The 26,421-nt window shown below is 39.2% G+C and overlaps 2 protein-coding genes across 6 annotated transcripts in view; one reads left to right on the top strand and one right to left on the bottom strand.

The window, feature by feature from the left end:
• Positions 1-26,421, top strand: part of LOC123683339 (E3 ubiquitin-protein ligase Ubr3) — a 40,544-nt gene that overhangs the window by 1,086 nt on the left and 13,037 nt on the right. For all 4 annotated transcript variants that reach the window (XM_045622315.1, XM_045622316.1, XM_045622317.1 and 1 more), the window contains exons 2-9: positions 10,489-10,702; positions 10,783-10,911; positions 11,199-11,334; positions 11,551-11,817; positions 11,954-12,182; positions 12,415-12,593; positions 14,473-14,700; positions 14,870-15,025. In XM_045622315.1, coding sequence (XP_045478271.1) covers positions 10,489-10,702; positions 10,783-10,911; positions 11,199-11,334; positions 11,551-11,817; positions 11,954-12,182; positions 12,415-12,593; positions 14,473-14,700; positions 14,870-15,025 — 1,538 coding nt within the window. The remainder of the gene's footprint in view (positions 1-10,488; positions 10,703-10,782; positions 10,912-11,198; positions 11,335-11,550; positions 11,818-11,953; positions 12,183-12,414; positions 12,594-14,472; positions 14,701-14,869; positions 15,026-26,421) is intronic.
• LOC123683340 lies at positions 15,578-25,526 on the bottom strand. 2 transcript variants are annotated; one of them, XM_045622320.1, is made up of 8 exons: positions 20,555-20,755; positions 18,411-18,714; positions 18,073-18,345; positions 17,825-17,966; positions 17,408-17,763; positions 17,086-17,306; positions 16,644-17,024; positions 15,578-16,545 (listed from the first exon to the last, which is right to left on the bottom strand). In XM_045622320.1, the coding sequence occupies exons 2-8, from the start codon at positions 18,639-18,641 to the stop codon at positions 16,167-16,169; spliced, it is 1,983 nt and encodes a 660-aa protein (XP_045478276.1). In that variant the 5' UTR covers positions 18,642-18,714; positions 20,555-20,755; the 3' UTR covers positions 15,578-16,166. The 2 variants fall into 2 exon arrangements, with proteins under 2 accessions (XP_045478276.1, XP_045478275.1); XM_045622319.1 differs by lacking the exons at positions 18,073-18,345; positions 18,411-18,714; positions 20,555-20,755 and adding exons at positions 23,140-23,444; positions 24,761-25,526.

The following is a 26,421-nucleotide window of genomic DNA, read 5'->3' as shown; positions in this document are numbered from 1 at the left end:
AAGCAGAAAACAATGGTCTAGTGTAGAGTTCAAAATCTAGGAGAGTCTTGTCAGGGTTCGACTCTTGCTCTACAGAAGGAATAAATTATAGCATAATATTACACCTTATGCAACTAATACGTTTTTATCCTCATAACGCCGATAATGTATTCAAAACCTGTGTGATTTAACTATTATTTAATACTCGACATTGGATTTACTCTTATAAATCTTTGCTATGTGTGTACTTGATTGGAATTTATGTGTTCTTTCGGCGTTAATCCTATAGTTTTGTATTAACAAATTCGAACTGAATAAAAGCACGAGCATGACCTTGAAACACCATTTGATTTTAGAAGATAGGTCCTTGAACTTTGTTGTTATTTCTGGAAGTAAAGTATATATTAAAAGTTTGACGTAAAGAACTCGAATAGTCATCAAGTGGAATTAATGCAGAAATTTATTTTGGTTTGTTGTATATTCTTGGGTTTTCGATAATAAATCGTTCGACAAATCTATAATCTGGGTAGAATCCTGTTCGAAACTTCTCTTGCAGTAATTATAGCAGATAAATCCATGAATTTCATGAGCTGAAAGAGAACCATGGCTATGATTTCAAAAGAAATATATTTTACCAATTTCTTCTTTCTTATCCATCTGTAACCAAAAAACAAAGTGTTTAAGCGAAAGTTCACACTATAAACAGGTAACTCATAAATTCCAAAAATCAATTAACGAAATACGACCCCTTATTCGAGCCATCAACACATTAACCTACTAAACCTCCCCCAAAAGAAAACAAACAAATCTTCGTGAGATCTGCCTGTCCAAAAATAACAAGAAATGTTTGTTTTCGTTTTTGTTTATCCCCCAAATCAACCCAGTTTCTTCCCAAAATCGCGAGATCTCAACTTTCCATTTCTTTTTCTACCTGTCGGTGTCAAATTTCTGTCTGGACGACCCATTGAAGCAGTCCAGGGATGATCCTTGCAGGTGTACTCGAAAATAGACGTACAAACAACGTAAGAACCTCTCGAGTTGTCTTCCTTCACCCTCGTCAAATGTGGTTATGCTTCTATTGTTCGACGTCTATTCATTGTTAATAGAGTACCGGCATTCAGTTCGTGCACCATCAAAATTCTTTGTCTAGGATGACAGGTGCTGGAAATTCGAAACATTCCTTCAATTTGTGGTTTGCTATTGTCAGTTTTAGTGCTGCTGTTTATTGTCATAGATATGTAATAATAGTCATAATTGTACCTTTATGAATGCTGCGATGCTTTGCAGGTTCTCATCTCCCTGTTAGTATCGTATTTCTTCTGCATTGGGCGAATCATTCAAGTTTTTATCTATACAGGTTGAATCTTATTCAGGGTTAGAACTTTTTAGAGGGATACTACAGGGATATCGAAAACCATTGGAGATACAGGGTGGCTTAAATTACAAAAAAGTTGCGTTATTTAGGGATAAGTGTGTTGGTGTTACAGATCCAAAATATCTTCAATGGTTCCCGAGATATCTCGAAAAAACTGAAAATAACAAATGAGTTATACAGAAAAAAGAAAATCTCGATGTTCAGTTTTTTCGAGATATCTCGGGAACCAATGGAGATATTTCGGATTTGTTCACACCAACACACTCATCCCTAAATAAGGCAACTTTTTTGTAATTTAAGCCACCCTGTATCTCTTACGGTTTTCGATATCCCTGTAGTGGCCCTCTAAATAGTCTATAACCCTGTATAATGAAATTCCAGACAAAATGCATATGAAATGAGCTCGGAAATGAGGTTTTATTGTTCTATATCGAGTGATGGTTAGCTAAAATTTCAACAAAAAAAATCGAGAGAAACGATGAAGAATGATTTAATTTTCTAAAATGATTGAATACCTTATAATCACTTTGGATCTATAATTGCTTTTTTTTTTAATGCTGATTCCATGAAGTTTTATGGATCGGCAAGGCTATAACTTGAAAACCATTAGAACCATAAAAAAATTATAATTGAAGAATGTCTCTTAGTTATAGAAAACATTACACTAAAATCAATTTCAATTCGAATTAAATTTTTTTTGGAACTTTAACAGCCTATATCTTTTCACCTGAGCCGAATATGGAAAATCAGAAAAATTGAGTAATTTTATGAGTGGAATCTGTTGTTGAACTTAATGTATAACTTTGAGCTTGTAAAACGATTTTACCATGAATGAAGGGCTGGCTAGCTTCGAGTGATCTGTAATGTTCGAAATCTGGGTCATCTACGACTCGTTCTCTCTATTAAGGGTTCAAGGTCATTTTTATCTCGTGTGACATACATTTATACTTTATTCTTTACAATTTTTAATTCTGATTTTTCAATTTTGTCTACAATCTCGAGGCCTCGCTCTTAAAATTACAAAATCGATTTTCCCATAGACTCGGCAGCTGTTCTCGAGAACCGCGGTAGAAAAATCATCCCGATGTAAGAAAACATCTGTTACCTACATCCCATTCGAGACGCAACTCACAACAAACCTCTATGACCTAGACTATCGAGGATCCGATCTTCTTTAATTCGCGTTTTTTGCCCCTCGTACATTGAACGAAATCGTTACAAATAGGTGGCCGTTCGATAAGATCTCTCGCTCTTTTATAATGAGTTGAATGAAGGCTGACGCATGTTGTACCATCAGCAGGTAGACGGAAAGGTAGAGCAAGGAAGTAAAAAATCGAGTAATCTGGTGCAATGTTACGTACGCTGAATGTCGAGAGGGTCTTGGAGAACGAGGCATTCCCGGAGTGGGCCGCGTTGCCAGGTCGACGACGGGCTGATGCATCTCACAGATATTCGATTTTCGGTGTTCCATTTCGTTTATGTCATTGATCGAGCAGAACGGGAATGATTGTCTGTGTTGATTGAAGCGGAGGGATTCTATGCCACTTCGGGATTCTCTGGTCTTATCGAATGATCGATTATTTTTCAAGGTTAATTATACAGGGTGTTCCTAAATTATACAGGGTGTTCTTGAATTTAAGGAAATAAAAGTTCTATTAACATGGGCCCACGAATGCTTTGTTTTCGAGATAAAGGGCGTTAAAGATTAATTTCTTTTTCGAGTTTTTCTTCATAGCACCTTCCCTTCACAAGATATTCAACTTAAATTTGGCGTAGATATTCCAATTTGAAGCTTCCGTCATGTGATATGCTAAATTTGAATGCAAATCTACAGGGTGATATTTTTTCTGGAACAGTGACAGCTTCTTTCCTTCTGAAATTTTTTTCGGTGGACCATTGGTAGTTCAGAAAAATGTAAAAAAAAACTTTGGTGCAGTACTACATTTTTTGGTTCGATGTAGTTTCGTCTTATCTGCTATCGATTTCGAGACAAAATATTCAAACAATTCTCTAGTAATCCTCAGGAAAATCCAAATTATTATTGAGATCCAGTTAGTAGGCGACAATTCGTTCAAATTGAGCCTAAAAATAGCGAATGGGGACGTAGAACCATAGAACTCAAGAATACAATTGACTGAACTGAACTGACACGCGTCAAAATGAAAATTATTGGGTCTGATAGTTTTTGATTGTATCTGGAAAAAATTTATTACACAGAAGAATACTACAGTGACTAAATAAAATGGACCTTACATTATGAATAAATCCCAAAAATCAGGTAAACGGTGAATGTAAACAAAAAGCCTTCATATTTAGGCTCAGCCAATCAAAAACGAGACCACACTTGTCGCCACTGTGGTTTATTAAGTCACTGTAGATGTGATGAATGAATTAATTATAAGTTTTGGTACCTACCTATTTACCCAAACTGTAGCGATAAACTGGTAAAATAAAGTTTATTATTATTATTATAACAGAAAGTAGGACTACAAGAAACACCCTGTATTTCGAAAACAAAGCGTTTGCAGGCCCATGTTTATAGGACATTTTTTCTCGAAATTATCCAAGGAATCTCTCATTTTCCTTTGTACCTCCAATTTAGGAACATCCTGTATATTCTCGAACTGAAATTTTATGAATTGTTCGTTTATTTGTGAGGAATATTGACTTAACTGAGCCAAATGCTCATTGGCGATAGTTATTTTTGCAGGATGACATTTTCATCCGTGTTTGAAGTTCGAGCAGGCTGTGTCCTTGTCTTTTGTGGATTTTAAGTTGGCAGATAGTCTAATCGTCCAATTTAACTGGTAAATATTTACGTTAATCTCAAGAATTCCGAATGAATCTATCGATAATTTTACGTATCGTGTCAATAATTCGAAATTAACCTGCATCCCACATCAGACTCTACATCCTAAATAGGTTATCTAATTCAGAAATTTCATTGTATTCAAACAAGCCTTGGACTTTTCTTTTCGACTTTAATATGCTCGTTTCTATCGAACTTTATCGTGTAATGTGGTTTTCCGTTGATAACTTAATTGCACATGACATAAATGTTGTAGGGAACATCGACATTTATGCTGTTCATATGGTTCGAAGATTGTTGAGTCCATAGAAAATCGGGTATACCTATATCGGATTGATCTCCAATCGAAGGTATCTTGATTACGATCGTTTCTTGCTCCGAGGTCGTTTCATTGAACGAAAAAGTCGTTTGTAATTGGAATTTTATTAATATCGACTTGATTTTTCGTGATCTGTATTACGGAAAAGTGTAACATACGAAATGACGTTTGGTTACAACTACTATATTGGAGGTACAAAGAAAAATGAAAGATTCCTTGCATAATTTTGAGAAAAAAATGTCCTATAAATTAAGGCCCCCAAACGCTTTGTTTTCTAGATACAGGGTGTTTCTTGCAGTCCTACTTTTTGTGATGATTATACCAGTTTATTGAATCTTTATAAATCCTCGCTACAGATTGAGTAAATAAGTACCAAAACTTATAATTCATTCATTTATCACAGCTTACTTACTGGATATTTACAATAATTTGGATTTTCCTGAGGATTACTAGAGAATTGTTCGAAATTATTTTGTCGAAATCGGTAGCAGATAGGTTAAAACTACAAGAATCCAAAAAGTGTAGTGCTGGACCAAAGTTCCTCTTTACATTTATCTACACTACCAGTGATACACTAAAAAAAAATCTGGAGGATTCTGAATTCAAAATTAGCATATCACATGATGAAAAGTTGAATATCTTGGGCAGGGAAGGAGCTATAAGAAAAAAAACTTGAAAAAATCAAACTTCAACATTCTGTATCTCGAAAACAAAGCGTTTGGGGGTCTATGTTCATAGAACTTTATTTCTTAAAATGATCCGAGGAACTTGTCAATCTTCTTTGTACCCCCAATTTATTAACACCCTGTAAACACCCTTGGAAAATAATGGATTATTCGATAAGATCAGAGTAAGATGCATAAAAACCTGATGTGTCTACTTATACTTGTAAAACTTTCAGACAAAACGGGAGATTTTTCAGATTTATACTTACTTGATTTCGAGAGATCGCGTCTGTTTCAGATGGCGCATACATCGTTTATATTTGACATTTCTCTCGATTCTCGGCTCTCGTGACCTTTGAATATAGAACAATAATATTTTATATTCTATGCTCGTAACAATCTTCTATACTCGGTCATTATATTCCATTCATTTCACTAAAAATTCGATAGGAACTGAATTGTAATTTATTGTAAGAGTTTGTCAAGTCTAAAATCAGTGTTTCATGTTAAAACGGCGCCAGGCAGATAGCAGGAATTCGAAAATGTCTGAAGATTGCCACCTTACAGAACTCTGGTGAAGCAAAACACTAAAGCAACAGGTGGATATCTCAAAAAGTCTGAAACAAAATCGAATCCTATGCATCTTAGACTAGAGAATAGAGAATACCTATAATGACCATAGAGTCTGTCCGCTTCAATCAACACAGACAATCATTCTCTGTAGCTCGAAAACACAGTGTTTGCGGGCCTATGTTTATTGGACTTTTTTTCTTAAAATGATCAGAGGAATCTATAATTTTCGTTTGAACCTCCAATTTAGGGACATCCTGTATATTGTCAATGAATTTTTTCCATCGAAGGAAAGGTGTTGGATCAGGCAAAACTGAATGTTTGAACATAGTATCTAAACAATATACTGGCGTTTCATTGTTTGAAAGTTCGCTTCCCAAAAACAATCGAATGGCCACGTCCCGAATTCAAAAGTGCGTTGTTCCATACGCGTTTGTTGTACGTGGTCATCGACGCGTTGAAAATCGAGAAAGTAAAAACGAGAGACAAACGCATTTCGGTGAATGGTTCACCGGTTCCTTCGTCGGGTACCTTCACGTCCTAAAAACCTGTTCCTTCGAATTAGACAATGGCCCAGTGGTTATGTACTCTCGGTTTCTATCTAAACTTTCTTCCTCGAAGACGAAGATCGTTGTTGCGCCGAGGCATTTTTATTTTTTTAATGCCATGCAGAAGGCCATTCATCTATACGGCCGCTCTTATATATATCTATCTGGGTAGACTGATGTCGGTGAGGCGTGACCATTATGCATTTTTATGAGGACTATGCGAGACAAGTGCCGCGCGATAGGTAATTGTTTGGAGTTCCGGCTACACGGAACCCCAGATCGAGAGCTGGTTGATCTACCTATATACGCTTTTTAATGAAATTGGGTGGAATTAGAGGCTTCCGAATACATTTTTTCTCGTGGACATACAAGAATGTGAATAGAGCGGTCGCCCTTCCGGGTGCCGATCTCGTCCGACGCTGCTTGGCCGAATGTACTGATAATAGGCCAATTGAAAAGTCGCCTGTCTACCATAGTAAAACACATTTTTTTGGCAACAGAGTTGCCTTCGAGGGCGATACAGCGATTATAGCGATCTTCCAACTTTTCGATACCATTTTTATAGTACGATTTGTCTTTCGCTTCAAATTAGGCCTCAGTTTAGGTGATTACTTCTTCATTGGCGCTGAATTTCTTTCCAACGAGCATTCTTTTGAGGTCTAAGAACAGGAAAAAGTCGCTGAGGGCCAGATCTGGCGAATACGATGGATGCAGAAGCAATTCGAAGCCCAATTCATGCAATTTTGCCATTGTTTTCATTGATTTGTGTCACGGCGCATTGTCTTGATGGAACAGCACCTTTTTTTCTTCAAATGTGGCCGTTTTTTGACGATTTCATCCTTTAAACGATACAATAACGCTATATAATAATCGCTGTTGATGGTCTGGCCCTTTTGGAGCTAATCAATGAATATTATACCTTGCGCATCCCAGAATACTGATACCATAATCTACCGGTTACGAAGAAAAAATTTCAATAATTCTCTAGTAACCCTCGGGAAAAAGTCAAATTATTATAAAGATCCAGTTAGTAAGCTGTGATGAATAAATTAATAATAAGTTTTGGCACTTATTAACCCAATCTGTAGCGAAGATTGATAAAGATTCGATAAACTGATATAATCATAACAAAAAAAGGAGGACTACAAGAAACACCTTGTAGCTCGAAAACAAAGCGTTTGCGGACCCATGTTCATATGAAGTTCTTCATCATACACACAATATAATTATTCCCCTCGACTTCTTCAAAAAATATCTGTTTCTCAATTTGACTATAGTTTTAAAAACGTCTCATTTCAATCTGACCATTAGAACCAAACGGTCATCTGAATTGGAGTTCAATAACTGCAACCACCAGAAGAAAAAGAAAAGAAAAAAAGGATCAGAGTACCACCAAGAGATCTTGAATGAAATGATATCAACTTCGAAAATAAAGCAACCTCTGCATAAACATCCGGTTCTGATTCAGCGTCTAGAGAGACGCAAAGCTAACTCTGACATCGACTGCCCATCATCTCGAAACGTTTTCTTCCTCTTCCTTGACCGCCAGGTTGGTACCCCTGGTACTCTCGTCCCAATTCTTACGTGGCCGCCGAGGAGAGTCAGCTTCAGAGCTATTCCAACGCCAAGTAGACGGAACAACAGCCGAGATGCGTAACAACTATTTTTACAAGGACCAGCGACTATGACGAGGAAAGAGAGAGACAGAGAGAGACGTCGCGATCCGGTCGGGTTTTTCGGGTGTTCATCGACCTCGCGGAAGAATTTGGACTCCTCGAGTTCGGCGCACTTCCTCCTCCGACACCCCGAGACGGTTTTGTTTACGTTCCGTGGGCACCCGAAGGGTACCACGCGGCTAGAATATTGCTCGCGCTTCTTCTCGTTATGAAACGACCAAGGAAAAACGACTTTGAGCGTTTGAACTACTTTTTTTCGTAGGTCGAATGGGTCGGGGTCATTTGAACTAATTTGGGGGAGACTGCAGTTTCCTGCAGTTCAAAACGCCAGGTTTCGGGGTTTTTCACGAGATGGCCCTGATTATTTATGCAGGTTTCTTCTCAATTTGTCTTGTTCATTTAATCCTTTGGCGTTCTATTGAAAAGGGTTCCCCATTTTCCTTTCTAATGGGTCATTTTCCTTCAAATGAAAATTTCTTCTTGTTTTAATGCTTCTTCTAGTGAAGATTGGCGACAACCTCAAATTTGTTTCTCTTTTGGGTGCAAACTAACATTTGGTCATCCAAGAGTGTTGTCTCCTTCCTGGTTCTACGTTGATTAGGTAAACAAAGATAGCTTTAATTTGATCAGGTTAGCTTAGGAGCCGACAGGAGTAGAAAAATAAGAACTCATAGTTCACATTTATCATATAATATTTTGCGTTTGATCGATTGTATTAACTATACAAATATGCGCTGTTGTCACTTTGTGCAGCCGTAACGAAGCTGTTCAAGCGTTTTTTTTTAAATACTGAATACAAATGGTTTCTACAGGTAATTCGGAAAAAATCATAAATGAAACCCATAATAATTAAGTTTAAATTTTCATTAGCTGTAATAACTAAAATTGATTTAATTCCCCATTCGATTTAGGCAATCGTGGACCGTAACCTTGAACCCGCATAAGTTCGTTATGTAGGTGAAAGTATTCGGTGTTATTAACATTGACTAAAAGCATGAAAAGATAAAGGGACGATAAAATCAAATTGATGTTCTAAAATATCTAATTTCCCACATGAATACTGCAATGCCGGTGTTTTCAACTAATTTAAAGATAAATTCACCCCTTCCTAGTAGTAGTACTTTCCTACTCAAGTGCATTTTGACCGAGCACGACCCGCTGCCCTATCTTCTAACGCACTCGAAGAATCACCTGGTATAGGCCTTGAAAAAGAGAAACGCTTCCAAATTAGACGCAGGATACGGCCCAAAACTTATTTTCGGGTTTAATGACCCAGTGGTTGTTGTCTAACAACTTTCTAAAGTGGTTGTTATGCATTCTGGCTGCATTTCGGCCGGTTCCGGTTCTATGAACCATGGCCCAGCGGACGAAAGGGAAAAAGCATAAAAATACACCGAAGGGGGGTATTAGAATGCATTAGAAGAAACCTGGGACTGATTATCATCTCCAAACTCAGATACGCATAGCTAGTTTGATGAAAATTTCATGCTACGATCGTCTAGTTAATTTTTTATTTGATTTGGTAACAATTTTGGAAGAAATAAAGGCGTATTTCATTAATTTATTTCACATATAAAACGGAAAATATTGCTGGGTGTTTGAAGATGATCCAATATTGTAACATATCATATAAAGCTACCAAATCGTAAAGAAAATTATTAGAATATAAAAATAATCGAAAACAACAAAACAGGAGTATAAAAATAAGGGAACAAGAAAAATTGAACGAAATTCAACAGAAGCAAAACATTACACAGGACATTACTTTGTTTTGTTTTCAAGATGTTGGTATATGAGTTTCTTTGATGATAATCAAAGAAACTCATATACCAACATCTTGAAAACAAAACTTTCACACTCATTTCAATATAAATATTATTGATGAATAATTATCATAGAAAACAAACTATATTAAAGAAAATTAAAAAGTATTTTTGCGGAAATAATAACATTCTATAGAGTTCTATCGTACAGTTAAACATTTTTAATTTAAATATTCCATTTTGTGAAGTTTAATTCAATTAGACTCTTTCCATTTTTAATATGCTGCGGACAACAGTACACTGTGAAAAAGGCCTCCATTAAAACTATAAAAGGTGTGATTTGATTTTTGTTTCATCGGACAATTCTAGGGATCAACTATTCAAAATACAAAAAAAATTCACCTTAGAGCATGCAAATCACAACAGTTCTAAGTACTAGGCCTAGACATTCATGGCTGGATATTCAAGCTACTTGGCTCAACCTCAAGCTCAAGTAGCTTGAGCTTGAAATCAACTCAAGTTCAAGTCAAGTACTCAATGTTAAGTCAAGTACTCAATGAATAAATACTTGACTGGACATTGAAAAACTACTACTACTACTACTGAACTTGAGTTGATTTCAAGTCAAGCTCAAGCTACTTGATCTTGAGCTTGAGCCAAGTAGCTTGAATATCAAGCCAAGCCGTCAATCTCTAACTAGGCCCTTTGATTCCAATATAAGTCTCATTATTTTAGCTTTGTATTGAATATAAAATTTACTGATTTTCCTCTCTTTTTCTTGCAGTACGAAAGTACGACAACGCCACAACATGCGGTCTGGTGTGGACCCCGAATTTCGTGGCCTACAGATGTCGCACCTGCGGCATATCACCCTGCATGTCCCTCTGCACGGACTGCTTCAAGAAGGGCGACCACCACAGGCACGACTTCAACATGTTCCTCAGTCAAGCGGGTGGAGCCTGCGACTGTGGCGACACCTCTGTGATGAAGGAACAGGGGTGAGTTGGTCCAAAAGGTTCCCACCTCGAATTGACACTGTCGCAGCCTCAGGATCTGATTAATTTTGATCTCTTTTCAGGTTTTGCGACCGTCACGGTCCGAATAAGAGGAAAAACAAGGGTACCGCACCAGCCGATTTGATGTTGGTGGCCGAAGCTATGATGCCAAGGATCCTATTTAGACTCATATTGCATCTTAGGGACAACAGGTGAGTTCTGAGCTTGGGCGACACCTATTGTTGCTTTTGAGGAATTATCCTTCGATTTCGGGATTACACTATTGAAACTTACACCGCTTGGTGTGGAACCGACAATGAGCTGTACTGTATTCGGTATCTCAGTTATAAGCGAATTGGGTAAAAGGTGATTATATCTTCGAGCCATTTAGTACAATACTTATCGTTTATGCATAAAGAACAAAGTACATTGTCAATACTGATTTGAATAATTTAATGTACATCTTCAAGAGGAAATAATGTGTTTACTTTCATTCCAGCAAAAATGGACTGAACGAAGGATTCAACAAAGAAGGAAACTCATATGCTGACAGTTTCATTAACATGTTGTTCGATTTCAACAACATGGGAGGTTTGATGAGGAGAGTTATGACTAATGCTCTTACAAATCCACAGGTAAGAAACTCCAATGGTATTCTCACACTAGGAATAGCCGATAGTAACATAAACAAAAATTCAATCATTTCGACCATGACTCAATTAATACCGATTTACTGATAACCTAACCTATCCTTACCAATTCAGCACTATATATATTATATGATGGAAGAATATTCTATTGTGTATCTCAGAATTATTACTGCGGATCTTACTGATCTCTCCCCTTTCCAGAAATACCGAGAATTGAATGAGATCCCCGACAAGGCGGATGCCGAGTACATCCAATATCTCATCCAATCGCGAAACATCTACGAGGAGGCGGTTCGAACTGTGCCGAATCCCCCGCCGTTGGACGAATACCGTGACTGTCCGTCTCTGCAGGAGCACCTGGTGCACAAGACCCTCCTGGAAGAGTTGGTCTTCTGGACCGTAAAGCTGGAATTTCCCCAGAAGGTGGTGTGTTTGCTTCTGCACCTTCTCCCCGATCCCGAATACAAGGTAATATGATGTGATATTAAGAGATCTATCTGTCATATGTCAAAGAATGACATTATGTCATGGCCACAGAGATTTTGTAGCATATACAGAACTATAAGTGTTATATCCCTCTTGAAACCTTTGTTCACTGTTTTAGGAGGCCCTGACAAAGGCGTTCGTGCTGCACTACAGCAGGATCCCGATGATGCTGGAACGGTCAAACGATCCAGATACTTTAAGCAATCGGGTGGTACACGTTAGTGTTCAATTGTTTTCAAATGAAAGCTTGGCGGTTAGAATGACAGAACAACTCCATCTTTTGCACGTTATGGTTGTCAGTCTCAAGTACATGATGAGCAAGATACTCATCCAGAACACCCTGAATGGTAAGCGGATCACGACCTACTTCGTCCTTGTTTTTTATTTTCACTTATACTGTATTGGATAAAGAGTGACCAGAAAAAGAAGTAGAAGTCATACAAGAAGAGACGTTGGCTTTTCTGAGTGTTTCATTCCTTTTTATCCAAAATAGTATACCAGGCGGCAACTGAAGTAAAATTTCTCTAAAAAAGAACCTGAACTGATTCCTGCAGGTAACTGACCGGTGATGTTTTACAGATCCCACCAAGAACTTCCACATGGTGGTCGATTGCGGAAAGAGTGTGATGAGGGAGCATTGCTATTGGCCCCTCGTTTCTGACCTGAACAATGTGCTTAGTCATCGACCCGTAGCTTTCAAATTCATGGAGGATGATATGTTACTCCGAATGTGGTTCAACTTCTTATCCTCATTTCAGGTGAGGATCACGCGAATGGTGTTAAACTGTTGCGATACATAGGTTTTTTTGCTAGAATAAACCATATTAGTGAGGTAGGGTTGAAATTTTGGTCTACGATCTATTCGTGGAAGCGATAACTAAAATATCATGAGCATTTCTCATTGATCTGATTTCTCTGCCAATAAATGCGCCATTTGATTCATCAACATCTGGATAGTAGAACAGGGAATAGGAAGATTTCAGGAATTTAACCTTTGCTTATGCTGAAATTCCAACAGAACTACTTATAACCCAATACTAATATCCACACAAAATTAGACTAAGAATGATATTTGGATTTAAAATAGTTATAATGGCAACACTGTATCATTTTTTGACATTTCTAATGTCATTTGTGTTCAGCAAGTTATGCCATTGAATCACTCTTCAACGATGTTTGGAAATTGTTTCATTGAACTCATTTGTGAATTCTGAGAGAAATATAAGAAGAATACATGGATGTGTGAAGTTTGCATCTTTCTACGATTGTCTGACATAACCTACTGAACATAAATGACATAATGAATGTCAAAAAATGATACACAGTGTTGCCATTATCATTTTGAATTGGATGATTTCATGAATTTCACTTTTGTGTAGCTTGCTATTCGACAAATTCTTGTAAATGCCCCAAGTTCTACAATTCTTAACTGATTCTAATAGAATTTGGAAATGGTATTCTGCTTAGGTTATAGATGGTCCCGTACAAAACTCAGCTTCTTCAGATGAAGGTTGCACGTTGTGCAAATGTGAAACTTGCATATCTGGCGTGGAACGCCAGATGTTTGGATATTCGAATTGGGAAGTGAATAGTTTCATAAAAATTTCAGTTGTTCTGTTGTTTATGCATTGTCAAAATCCACAAAATTTTTTAGTTTTCATTCATAGATTATTAATTGCATAACCTCAATCTATTTCCTAAAGATTATTAATTAACGTACAACTACTCCCATTTACGGAATATGGAAATCTTTCAAACACCGGTTTGCATTTTAATTTAAGTATAATAGAATTAGATTTTGTTCAAGAGAATAAAATAATTTTTTTTGTTCGAATGACATCATACAACGTGATTAAATCTGTGCAGGGAATGAACGTTATCCACAGGGAACTAAATCAGCATGTGGAGTTCGAGCCGAACACCCACTATGCTGCTTTCAACACACCGGTTCGCATTTTAATTTAAGTATTATAGAATTAGATGTTGTTCAAGAGAATAAAATAATTTTTTTTCTCTATTTCTGTATCGTAATGAGTTTTCATTACAGTTCTAAAAACAGTGCTGTAATGAACTCATTACAGCATCGTTTTCAGTTATTTTTTCGTTTTGTGGTTGTCTATGCTGACTTCCAATCCTATCAAATTTCAACAAACGTCAATAATTGTCAATATAATATAATTTCGGAATATAGAGAAATGATTTGCTACATTTTCGCAAATTCTCATGATTCTGGTAGTGTTAAATCGATTTCGTCAGACATAATTCACGAATTTAATGTGTAATTGTAAATTATGTCTAAATTCGAAACATACGATTCATATTCAAATTCCGTAATCTGTCAATTTTCGTAACAGTCACACCAACTGCCAAGATACAATACAAAAGTCACTAGGATATATAATCTGAATTTTTCATTGAATTTCGACAATATTTCGCAAAATTTGACTGAAATAGAGAAAATATCGTCTAATACTCGTTGCAGAAGGCAATTCCAACACGCATGCGTTCCAAAACTCGCTCCTTCGTCGCTCGTTTTCGAATTTCGCATTCGTGTTGGAATAGGAGCCCATTCTGCAACTAGTTTTAGAATATACTATTGTTCGAATGACATCATACAACGTGATTAAATCTGTGCAGGGAATGAACGTTAACCACAGGGAACTAAATCAGCATGTGGAGTTCGAGCCGAACACCTACTATGCTGCTTTCAGCGCCGAATTAGAGGCTAGCGCGTATCCAATGTCTGCTCTTGTATCGCATCTGACGGACCCAAGCACGGCCTACCTGACGAGACGGGTGCTCACGGCATGTCTCAACGAGTTTAGACAGTGGATGGAGGCCATCAACTTTCACACGCCCAACTTGGTGAGTACGACAGACGTAGATGCTTCTCTTTGCACCCACAAGGGTGCAGTTGGCGCAGGAATAATTTACGAGCGCTCAGAAGCTCCTGACTTCACTTCAGGGCTTTTCTCTCAATTTTTTGTTGTTGCTCGGCTTGAATGTAAAGACTGATATTTTGTATTTTTCGTAGAACGATGATCTACAAGTGTCTTTTCACCTGCCACTGCATCGTTATCTGGCAGTTTTCCTGTGTACAGCTGTGTCCAAACAAGGAATAACCCTAGATGAAGTGTTGCCGTCAAGTGAGACCTTGAAATTACTGATGATGCATCCGTTGAGGGTTCAGGTAAGATTTCTTTGAGTTCTGTCGGTGCTGGTTCGTTCTCATAAGAAATATTTCGGCCATTTTACATTTTAGTCCTTCGAAGAATTAGGATAGCTCTAGATATCAGATTTTTGTTCATAAAGTGAATATTAATCTTGCAAAAATGCAAAACATGAAACAATTTTTTATATTTTCATTCGGATATAATTATTCCTTGAAGAAAAGTTGTTTTCAACTCAAAAGAATCCATTAAAGAGTTGTTTCTTTGAGTGGAAGGTATAACTATTTGAAATTGAAATATTTTCCTTAGTGATAATTCCTCTTCTTTTCTCATTTATTCAATATTGTTATGTTTCACTTTTATACGGGGTAATTTCATTCGAATCTGAGCTTGAACAACACTGGTCAATTTCATTGTTTCCAAATACCATGTATTTATTTGCGCATTGTAATCGAATGTTTCAGTATGAATTTTGAAATTAATCAATCCGTCTATTTCATTTTATCATCTTGTCAGCATAATCCTAGCTTCGAAGATAACAATTTAATTGATTCATTCATGAACAAAGAAAATTTCATTTGGAATCAATAATTTATTGATCATAAAGTTTCATAAACAAATCATTATTCGAGATGCAAAATATCAGGGGTAAATAAAGATACTTTCTTTCTTTTTGACACTCACAATTATTCAGTATTTATCTTACTAAATATTCAATATGAATTATAAACTAACAGATTAAAATATAAAAAATGGCATCTGATGGTCCCATTTGTATACTAACTTTAATTGTAACTGAAATTCTGATTAGATAACGAAACTGAAACCTAGGCGTTTTGGGCGTTTCAAAACTAGAGATAAAAACTAGCTCAACCATCAGATCAACTCATCATTTCCAAGAACGGACTATATAAATAAATTCATGCTTGGAAAAAACTAAAGTTACACATATCACATGTTTCATAAACGATGGAAAATACAGTGATTGCCATAGGTTAGCATTTCATCACCTTAAATTGACTTTGTGTTACCACCTCACAGACTAAACATTCGTTTATCACATTTTATATTGAATTTATCGCTACTACTTTATGCCTACAGAAAAAAAAAATGAGTATAAATCAATGTATTCTCTAAAGATATTATCTGGAATATGCATATTCATTGGTATTTCACTTGGACGGGCGACTCCGTCTCCAACGCCTCGATGCTCACCATGGGCACCAACTCGTCCGAATCTATGGGAATCGGTTCCGGGAAGATCGGGTCCAGGTGCTCTGAGTAATCGTACGCGATCACTTTGGGCGTCACGAAGCCTCCGAAGTTGATCCTGCCCTTGTAGAATAGCCCCGCCCCCGACAACGCCACTGGTTTCATCAGCGACACCGGCTGGGCGTCCAAGAAGGGCACAGTGGTCTGGGCGGCGTCCCTCTCGAAGTCTGTGTGCGTGAACTCTATGAACTGGTCCGAGCGGGATAGCTTTATCGAGGGGGTAGGGGTACGTGTCGGAACATCCGGGTTGTACATCAGCACCTTGCTCCTAAAACGCAGGAGAAACCACGTTAAAAACAACCCCTACACTTAAATTTGGGACTGTCAGGGGACTAGATCAGACCCTTGGGGAACACCCCGTCTTACCTAGGTTTCCTAGGGGACGCGTCCGTGTTGGGATTATCCTTCCACACGCTCTTGGTCGGGTCCAGTTTGCCGGTGGTGTAGTTGAAGGGTGTGGTGTGAATCTCGAAGTTCAGGTGGGAGCCGATCTCCTTGAATTTGATCCCGGTGAGCACGTGATCTTGGTCGGCCTCCAAGTCGTCCAGATCGAGCGAGCGTTTTTCCCAAGTCATGATGTGGTAGTCTTTGCCGCTGTACACGGATCTGTCCGAGATCGTGTAGTTGTCAACATGTTTCCACGTGAGGCTGTTCGGGTCGACGTTGCCGAACTCTTCGAGGGTACCCTGCTGGATCTGCAGGTGGATGATGCGGTTCTTCTTGACGAAACGTAGACCGGTGACGACCCTGCGAAAAAATATAGGTTTGGTTTCGTTTCGAAATTGATGTTTTGATGGGATGTTCTTACTTGTTTTCTTCGACGTCCGATAGTACTGGTCTCATGTTGAAGTACCTATCGGAGTAACGCCCTTGCTCGTCGCAGATGCACATGCAGTAGGAGCAGTGCCAGAACAACCATCTCCACCAGCTGTTGACTTTGGTGGCACCATTCTGACAAGACTGTCTTCTGCCGTAGACCAAACCGTTCTCGTACTCTATCGACTCGTACCTTCGGTTGCTCTTATCTCCCTGCAAAGGCAAAAGAAAGTCACATAACAGTATTATTGAGACGTACTAGGAGAGGTAGGTCTTTCCTAGGTATAACTAGTACTCGAATAAAATCCACTCACCGCGATACAGACTTCCATGTCCGAGTCCACGTATTTGCAGTTCAGGATCTTACCCTTGCACGGTCTCTGCTGCCTGCAGAACAGGTTCTTGAAGCAACCGTACATCTTGGCGTACTGGTACTCGCCGCAGTTCTCTCTGCACGTGTTGTCCCTGTTCATGTCGACCTCGTTGATTATGTAGCCCTGCAGTAATTCCGTGAGCTCCTCGTACGTCTCTCCCTTGACGTGCTTGCGTGGGTCGCATCTCCAGTATTCCCTGGAAGCCTCCTTCATGGCGTTCTTGGCTATCTCGAAAGACTTGTTGGTGCGTTCCTTGAACTTCATCTTGGATATGGCGGCTTCCTTGGTGAAGTTACCTGGAGGAATTCGATGTTGGGATATCTCTCTAGACTTCTAACTTGTGATATGAGCTCTTACCTCTTCCGTACATCTTCAGCAACATGTATGAGAATTGGATCATGGAGTAGCCTTTGATCTCCGTCACAGCGATGGTGGAGAATAGATTGTACAGGATCTGTTGCGGAGGCTGGTTGTTGCCGCAGATTATCGCTGTGGCTTCCTGAAACAGATGATAGGGCTGTAAGTTCGCGAAACCGCTGGGTGTTGTTTATGGGACAATCAAAGTTACTCAAAGATCGAACATTTCAATATAGGTTGTTTCTTACCGTCGCCGCAGCATCGAACAAACCTCTATTCTGCACCACGTCGTCGATTTTGTCCAAAGAAACCGGTACTCCGCTCTTGGCGTCGTACAGAATGGTCTCCGCCATATCCAGCCAAGCCTTGGCTGGCGAAGGTATCCTACCCTCGTCGGTCTGTTGCTCCTGGAACCTCCTGAAGGTCTCGTAGAGGACGTGGATGCCTTTAAGGTCTCCGGAGATCAACTGCCAACTCCACACGTTCTCCAACTGAGGCATATTGCCGTCGTTTTGGAGTCTCTGTAACATAAACGAAGTCAGTGAGGGGTTCTGCATGGGTCTCTTCGGGGGAGAGGGATGTTTACCTGGCTAATTTTGTCCCCGAACCTCTGGAACATCTTGACGAGCCTTAGTTGCGCGTGTTCGTTCTCCTTGATGCCGTTATCCACCAGGTCGTTGGTGTGCTTCCAGAGCACCTCTTCCAGTTTTAGGAAATCGTAACGCAGTCTGTCCAGCTCGCTGGGTTCCGGTTTCTTATCGGCGGACAGTGCCGCCGAGAAGAAGAGGCACAACACGAAGAAGTGCAATGTCGCCATGTTTCTGACGGTTTAGGTCATCACCAGAGTGGACGAGTTAAAGTGAGAATTCTCCAGCAGACGAACTCGTGTCCTGTTGACGGAGAAGTGTTAGTTTCGAGCTCGTTATCTCTGTCGTTGTTTTGAGTTTTCGCAAGACGCTGGTTTTGTTTTGTTCTCCGGCATAATTCGCCGATTATCGACTTTTTCTTATCGGAATTTATGCGTATCTAGACGGTTTTGTTGGTTTCATCAATTGTTGTTTTGATAGAATTATGTACGTTTTAAATGTTGCGTTTCGAAACGTAAGTGTATTATCTGTCGAGGTTCATAGATTGGAATAAGTAGAAAAATAGAGTTTTAAAGTGTCCCAAGAGATACCAACAACTTATGAGTCATTTTTTCCAATTTCTAAACGTCACGTTTGGGAATTTCGATCGGCTTTGTAATTTGTGGAAGAGATTGTGCCATGACAGGAATTCGTAGAAAATTTGGGAGCATCAAAATCCATTTGAAACACAACGGAAACTCGTCGGTTCATTGGGTGAATTTTACGTTCGTTTCAAGATTAAATAACTTAGATGCTACGAAAGTTGAATCCGAGAAACGAGGATTCCGGTTATCTCTTGATATTTCAACGGCACCGAAATTAAGGTTCGAATATTCAACTCGTTTCCTCTGAAATTGCCACAGTAGTAATTTGCACAGTTGCTGATGCCAGCCGAATTCTTTCAATCGTCGACACGTTTAATGCACACTAAGGACAATAATTGACCGCCAGAGTTTTAATTGTGATGGCAATCAACGCGTTAAAATACAAATTAGATCAGACCCGGGTTCTCCGTTCATTTCATAGGCGTGGGATCTGCCAGAGATAAGGGGATCCGTTATTATCTACGGAAAAACAGCGCAATATTGATAGTTTGTAGTAATCTATCTTGGGTTTACCAAGGATAACATCTTCCAAAGATCCATTGAGGCGTTATCGTTTGGGCAAACGGTATAATTGCCCAAGTTTATCGACCGAGTTCTTCGATTTATCGCCGAAAAAAGCGCTTACTTTATCGTTCTTCAAATGTTGATTTCTTTGTGTTTCCAACTCGTGTAAGTGGTTCCACATTGAAGGTAGTGATTGTTTTAACGATATCTGCTCGAAGGTGTCGCCTTGCCTTTATCGAGAAACATTGGAAGAACTTGAATGGGATAAGACTCGGCTTGAATTCCAAATAATTTCAGAATTAGGACGCAAAATTTAGACGTGGCGTCGGAATTTTTCGAGTAATTCGTTGCAAGTTTGAACATTCTAATGATATAATTTAAAAACGGGTTTACTATGTTTGCTTTTCGAATTATAAGGTTAATATTAGATTAAGGTGAATCTGGGTTACAAGCAACACATTTTATGCTAAACTTCATCGGTTTTTGAGAAAAGTTTAGGAAAGCTTTCCGGCAACATTTTTCTACCATAAGGCTTTTATTATTAGAAATAATAGATGAGGAATCCGTCTATTTGTTAATTTATCACAGTTAACTTGTCGTAATTTGTAAACAAAAAAAAATTATCGGTCTCAATCAATCCTTCGAATGAACATTGAAGATCAAGAGATCTAAAGCTTACGAAGTCCAGTATTTCCAAGATAGGATATCTTAATTGAGATTATCGAGGTTCTTTAAACGAATTACGCCACATGCGATCGCAACACCAAACGAGATTCTCGGAATAAAAGCAAAATGAACGACTCCTAATTCAATGGCGTTTAACGGTGAAAGCTCGCTAATTCGATCTTTTAAATCGACGTCACGCGATCGACACCTCCTCGGGGACAAAAGAATTGGTCCTCCGCGCCGGATAGCCGTCGAAAAGGCACACACACACCGCTAAAAACAACATGCACATCGCACAGAGGGGAACACAAACAAACACAGATGTTTACCTATTATTATTGTTGTTGTTGCGTGGGAGATTCTGTTCGATCTTCGGCCTCGGGCTACACACGTTGACACCGAACTGAACCAGTTAGGTCGGGGGGGCCCTACTAGCGCTCTATTTCTGCACTTGCAAGGTTTCGGGGGTCTTCGCGGGGGTCGCCGTGTACTCACCTTTGTCGCCTCGATCGAGACTGACTGCTGCCGCTGCTGGTCGTGTGGCTCGGACTTCGGCACCGAAGGAATTTACCGTTTGTACGGGGCGCGCACGAGAAGTGGGACGGACGGGGGAGACGGCCAGGTGTCCCTTGGTCCTTCGGGGTCGGATAGCGTAGGCGATTTTTTTCGCAGGTGCTTGCTCCGCCCCTTTCGGTTTGTTATTTTCGCTAATGACGGTCGGCGAGCATGAAATTTGGTACAAATATTGGTTGGGATTTAACTATAGGTTCCTCCCGTCAAATAAAACACTTTTTTTCCTTTGCAAATTTTCCAGACTCGGCTCAGGTAAAAAGTTATAAACATTCATGTGTTTTCGATGCTTACTCCGCCGAGATAACACTTGATCTTTGAACACGAAAATGCTATGAATTATACAGGATGTTCCTAAATTGGAGGTACAGAAGAAAATGAGAGATTTCTTGGATAAATTGAAGCAGAAAAAGTCGTATAAACATGGGCCCGTAAACGCTTTGTTTTCTAGATAGAGGTTGTTTCTTGTAGTCCTACTTTTTTGTGATGATTGTATAGTATATCCAAAGTCACTTGGAGGAAGCCAGAATATTTCGATTATACAAGGGTTCTCCAAGTTCTCAGAGATTCCTTTGGGGCCAGTGAATTTATTGCCTAGAAATAACATTCAAATAAACCCCGGTATTTAGTGGATCACAGTATCCACTTCAAAGGGGAATCTGGCCAAGCGTTTTTATGGACTATTTCAAGTGACTCAGGAAATACTATACCAGTTTATCCAGTCTTTATCAATCTTCGCTACAGATTGGGTAAATTAGTACCAAAACTTATTATTAATTTATTCATTACAGCTTACTTACTAGACTCTTTCACTACAAGAAACCAAAAAGTATAGTACTAGACCATTTTTTTTTCAACAGTTTTCTAAACTACCAGTGGTAGAGCAAAAACAGTTTTTTTTTGGATCTGGAGTAAATAATTCACGTAATTTTCATGACTTGGATGTTTTATTTGCAATTTGATTCAAATTCTTGTTATGAAAGATTTCCATTTTGAAAAATCGCCACAACAACAAAATTTCAAGATTTTCTAACCTAACAATACAAACTTCACGTAATCCACGTCAGCTGGTCACTGACACACCGAAATAAATATACACACCGGTATTAATAGCGCATTATTCTCGGATATAAATAACTCCATTACGTGCTTTCCTTGGTGTTATTACGAAATATCGTATAACAACACGACCAATTGGGCAGATCAGCTGTATATTGATCGAAAACTTTCCGGTCGCCCCCCGTACGTGACATTTATTCAAGGAATTAATTGAGGGAAATGACAACGATACCGGGGAACTAGTCGATGATGATTTACTCGGAATCGCCGCCACCGGTGATGGTGGGGAGTTTGAACGTCGTATTTCTTTTGTTTTGCCGCTCGATATCCTATAATAAAGCCACTTTCTGTTGACTCATTGAAAATATTTCCTTGTCATTAATAATAGTTCAATAACGATCAGTTTTTCAATAAGGAGATTCTGGGAAAAATTATGTATAAATTGTGTAATTGTCGAAGTGGGAGAACTTGAGTTTAGAGCGTTTTCATTTCGAAATTCATGTGTTGGAATGGTAATTCAAAAATTCATCAGAATCGTTGAATATCAAGTATTGAGGTTAATTAATTTTGTCGAAACAATTCCCATCTATTGTTCCTGGCGAATAATTGAAATAACTATGTTTTTCAGTCCTTCGCATATGTAAACATGTAAAACCATATTTCATAATGTTTTTAATAGATATACCATTCTTCCGGTTCGTGCAAACATCATTCGAATGTAGAATGATATCTCTTATATTTTTTATGACTTTTAAAAAATGAATTGAGGATTCTTTTTATTGAAAATATCGATTATCCACGAACCTATCGAATGGCTTATTTCACTCATTAAATAAACATGAACTTACCAATTTTGTTTACTTTGGATCTCTTCCGGTCTTCAATATAGGTTCCTAAAAATGTTTCAACAGTGGAATAATAATGAGATGTATAAATCGATCGAGTAACTTTGAATTGTCCACATAATTTTAGGGGTTTTAAAAACTTAAATTTATGATCGGTGTAGTTCACAGGATCCCCAGTTTTTGCGAAAATGAAAGAATTCGAGAAATGTCATATTGAATCACAGAATTTTCCTCCTTAATTTTGGAGGGCATCACCCCAATTCAGATCAGTTGAATCGACAGCTGAATTACAATAAGGGTGGTCAGATTCTCAGAAAGTCGACCTTGAACCGACCTCAAATCCACGCCAAGTTCAATGGTGACTCATTGAGGTCAACCATAGATTCGCAAACTGAGGATCTCATTAAATTAACCCCCTTTTCTTCTCCGACGGATCTCACCTCGTCGAACGTCCTGGCCAGCAGTTCCAAGATGCCGGTGTTGATGAAACCCTCGTCTTGGGGCGCGACGAACGCATGTATCCTCTCGATCAGGCTGATCACCGAGTTGATGTCGTGCGAGATCATCTTCTTGGCGAAGTCCTCCATCGTGAGCTGCTCGTACTTGTGGGCCGCCCTGACGTAGTGCTGCATCCTGGAGTAGCTGATGTGCACCCTGGTGATGTAGTCGTGCAGGTCGTTCAGCCGGAGTTCGAGCCTCATGTGTTCGGGGATGGTGCGCATCAGGGTGGCCAGGGTGTGGTCGCCTAGAGAATTATACCAAACATCAAAGTTGTAATTGTCAATATTTTTTTTCAATACAACACAACATTTTTGGACGAATTTTAATTCCGTTACGGTAACTTTATGTTCTATTAAATTTACATCATTGCGAAAGTTCAGCTCCAACAAGGACGTTCTGAAAGAATGATTCCTCCTTGAGAAGGACTTTCAGCAGTTGAGAATAGTGTCCGGGACTCGCTGATTCCTATCCTCAGCTCTGTGATCATAGAACATGGAGAGGAAATCTGTTGAGGACCAGCAGAAGATTGGGGGGAACCGACACTTCTAAAATATCAAAATTGCGCCTTTTCTCGCGTCTTAACATCCTGTGTGTGGCCTCGAAGATACGGACACATCCTCCGTTTGGCTTATCTGAGCTTTTGTTTGTTGTCTTTTCTCGAGGTCAAAGTATGCGCGATTGGTGAATAGAAGCGTACCAACGCGAAATTCCTAAGCCATTTGAAAACGGCACAAATTGCGCCTCGATCATGGTTCGACGGACCATTCGAGAGGTCTTTCGTTATCTGTCATTCCCCAGGCAGTGATTGGCTGCTCGGGCACATGTCGAGCACGTGTTGGATCGGAGGGTGGGATTGTTGATTTCCGTATTGCTCCTGTTTTTGTTTTATCGATTTTTGCTTCCGGGTCTATCGTATGTTTGTTCTTCGTTTTGAAATTTAACGCTTGCAAAGTGTATTTCATCATTCTGTACTACTTTGCTTTTGTGTATGTCTATCTGTCGGCCTGTGTGTGTTCGCACATCCTTTTGAAAAGGCAAAAACTGTAAAAACTTTAAAAATAGAAAAACTAACACTGAGGCAGATAAAGTGGAGTTCTGACGTAAAAATAACAAATGTTGCAGCATATTATTGTAGATCAAATTTTTATGGTTTTGGCTTTAAATTGCCAAATAATGATTGGGTACATGTCTAATCACACGCTGTGTAGGGTTCCGTCGTTCCTTGATGTATAAAATATCTCATCTCGAAATTTATTGAACCACTTTACCAATTATCGTTAAATGTGTGTTTTTTTAAGTTTAACTAGCGGAACAAGATCGTCACGTTCGAAGCGGTGTACAATAATTCAATAATCACGGGAGTAACAATGATTTTTTTGAGTTATCGTTGCTGAACAAGCTGTTTATATAAAAACTTGCTTTGATAACCTTTGCGATCGACAACAACATGATACATTTTCAAGATCAACTCTCAAAAAAGAGGTATGAGTTGAGTTAACATAAACATCTATTTCAATTAATGTAACTACATATCTTCGAGGAAATTCACTCATAACGTACCCACATTCTTGACCTCGGACGACAATTCGTCCAGCTTGATGTTCAGCTTGTTCATCTTCCTGAACAGCCTCTCCTCCCCCTTGTTCCTCAAAGGGACCGGCATGTCCCTGTCTATCTGTCCTTCCACAATGTCCCACACCTTGTCCAGGCCGACGACCACATCCTTGGACATCCCCACGATGTCCACGACGTGTTGCGCCCCCAAGCAGTGACCGGACGCGGCAAACGCCAGCACGAACAACGGCAAAACGCGTCCCGACCACATCTTCGTCGATACGCCAAAAATCACTGGTTTTTAAAAGTTTTCTTGTTTTCACCTCATTCGCGCAAACGGAGAATTTTCTATGAACCGGGGTTCTATTCTGTGTTGTCGTAGGCGAACGTCTGTTGCCGGGGCAACAGCGATACTGACTGACTGACCGACCGAAGGAGCAGCTGACTAGATCCGACGATGTTTCTTGTTCGCTTTGTCGGAGACGCTTATCAAATTGACAGATGAAGAATGGGGAGCCCCCGAAGAGTTCAACAAACTAACAGTTTCGGCCCTCTCGAAGCCGATCTTGTCTCGGGCGTCGCCTTTGTTTGGGAGCAGGGTGATCGAGCGCCTGCGCCGCTTTGGGCTATTTTCGAAAAGAGAGATAACCTTTAGGCGCTGCGATCTCTATGGCTTAGGCATTGTTGTCGAACGCGGAGAATTTCGGTGATATCGAGTTGGTAGAAGGTGGCCGACGTTTTGTGAGCTACTGTCTTGTCGACTGCCGAGATTGGAGCGATTGTCGAATCTGTTTGTGTCGGATTATGAGCGTCGACGACCTTCACTTCTCTCTCTCTCTCTTGCTTCTCAATGATTGTGTACATTGTTTCACCCTTTGATACTCAACGCAAAATGTGATGGAATATTGAATAGCATACAAAATTTCATCGCAATTGGGTACTATATCATTTTGGGCTGAGAATGCTCACAAACTGACTGAAATGACTACTGATCTTTGTTTTATTGGATTTGTCCTCCTCCAGAGTAGCAGAGTACATAACTATCTAAATGCCATTTTTAAACAACTCCGGAATTTAGCCGTTTGCACGTCTCTAATAGCCAATCGCAGATACTTTGACCTAGAAAAAAGACAACGGTTGAAAAACAAACGAACGCTTAGATAAGACATATAGAAGATATGTCTGTAGCTTCGGTCTAATGTTAAGACACGAAAAAAGGGGTGCAATTTTGCTATTTTAAAAGTGTTGATTTCGCTAATCTTCTGGTGGTCCGTAACAGATTTCCTCTCCTTGGAAACAGTCATGTATGGAACTACATATTTACAAGTATGATATAATAAATCATATTTGCACTATGTAATTGTTCCATCTGCGGTTATGTTATCGACGTGTGCATAAACAATCCAGGTACTTAAAGCGCGTTCATTGCTCACACAGCTGAGGATAGGAATAAGCGAGTCCCGGACACAGTTGAACTCTTCCCAACTAATTAAAAGTCTTTCTTAAGGAGGAATTATTCATTCAGAAAGTACTAGTTTAAGTTGAGCTTTCCCAATCCTCTAAATAGTCTAAATAAAAACAATCCTTTGGAAAACTCACAAAAAAAATTGAAACATAAGAAAACTATAGAGAAGGTACGACATTCTCCGGAAATTTTGACAATTCCA

This window comes from Harmonia axyridis, chromosome 6 (genome assembly GCF_914767665.1).
Source record: "Harmonia axyridis chromosome 6, icHarAxyr1.1, whole genome shotgun sequence".
Taxonomy (NCBI): Eukaryota; Metazoa; Arthropoda; class Insecta; order Coleoptera; family Coccinellidae; genus Harmonia; species Harmonia axyridis.
This window is presented reverse-complemented; position numbering and strand designations above follow the sequence as displayed.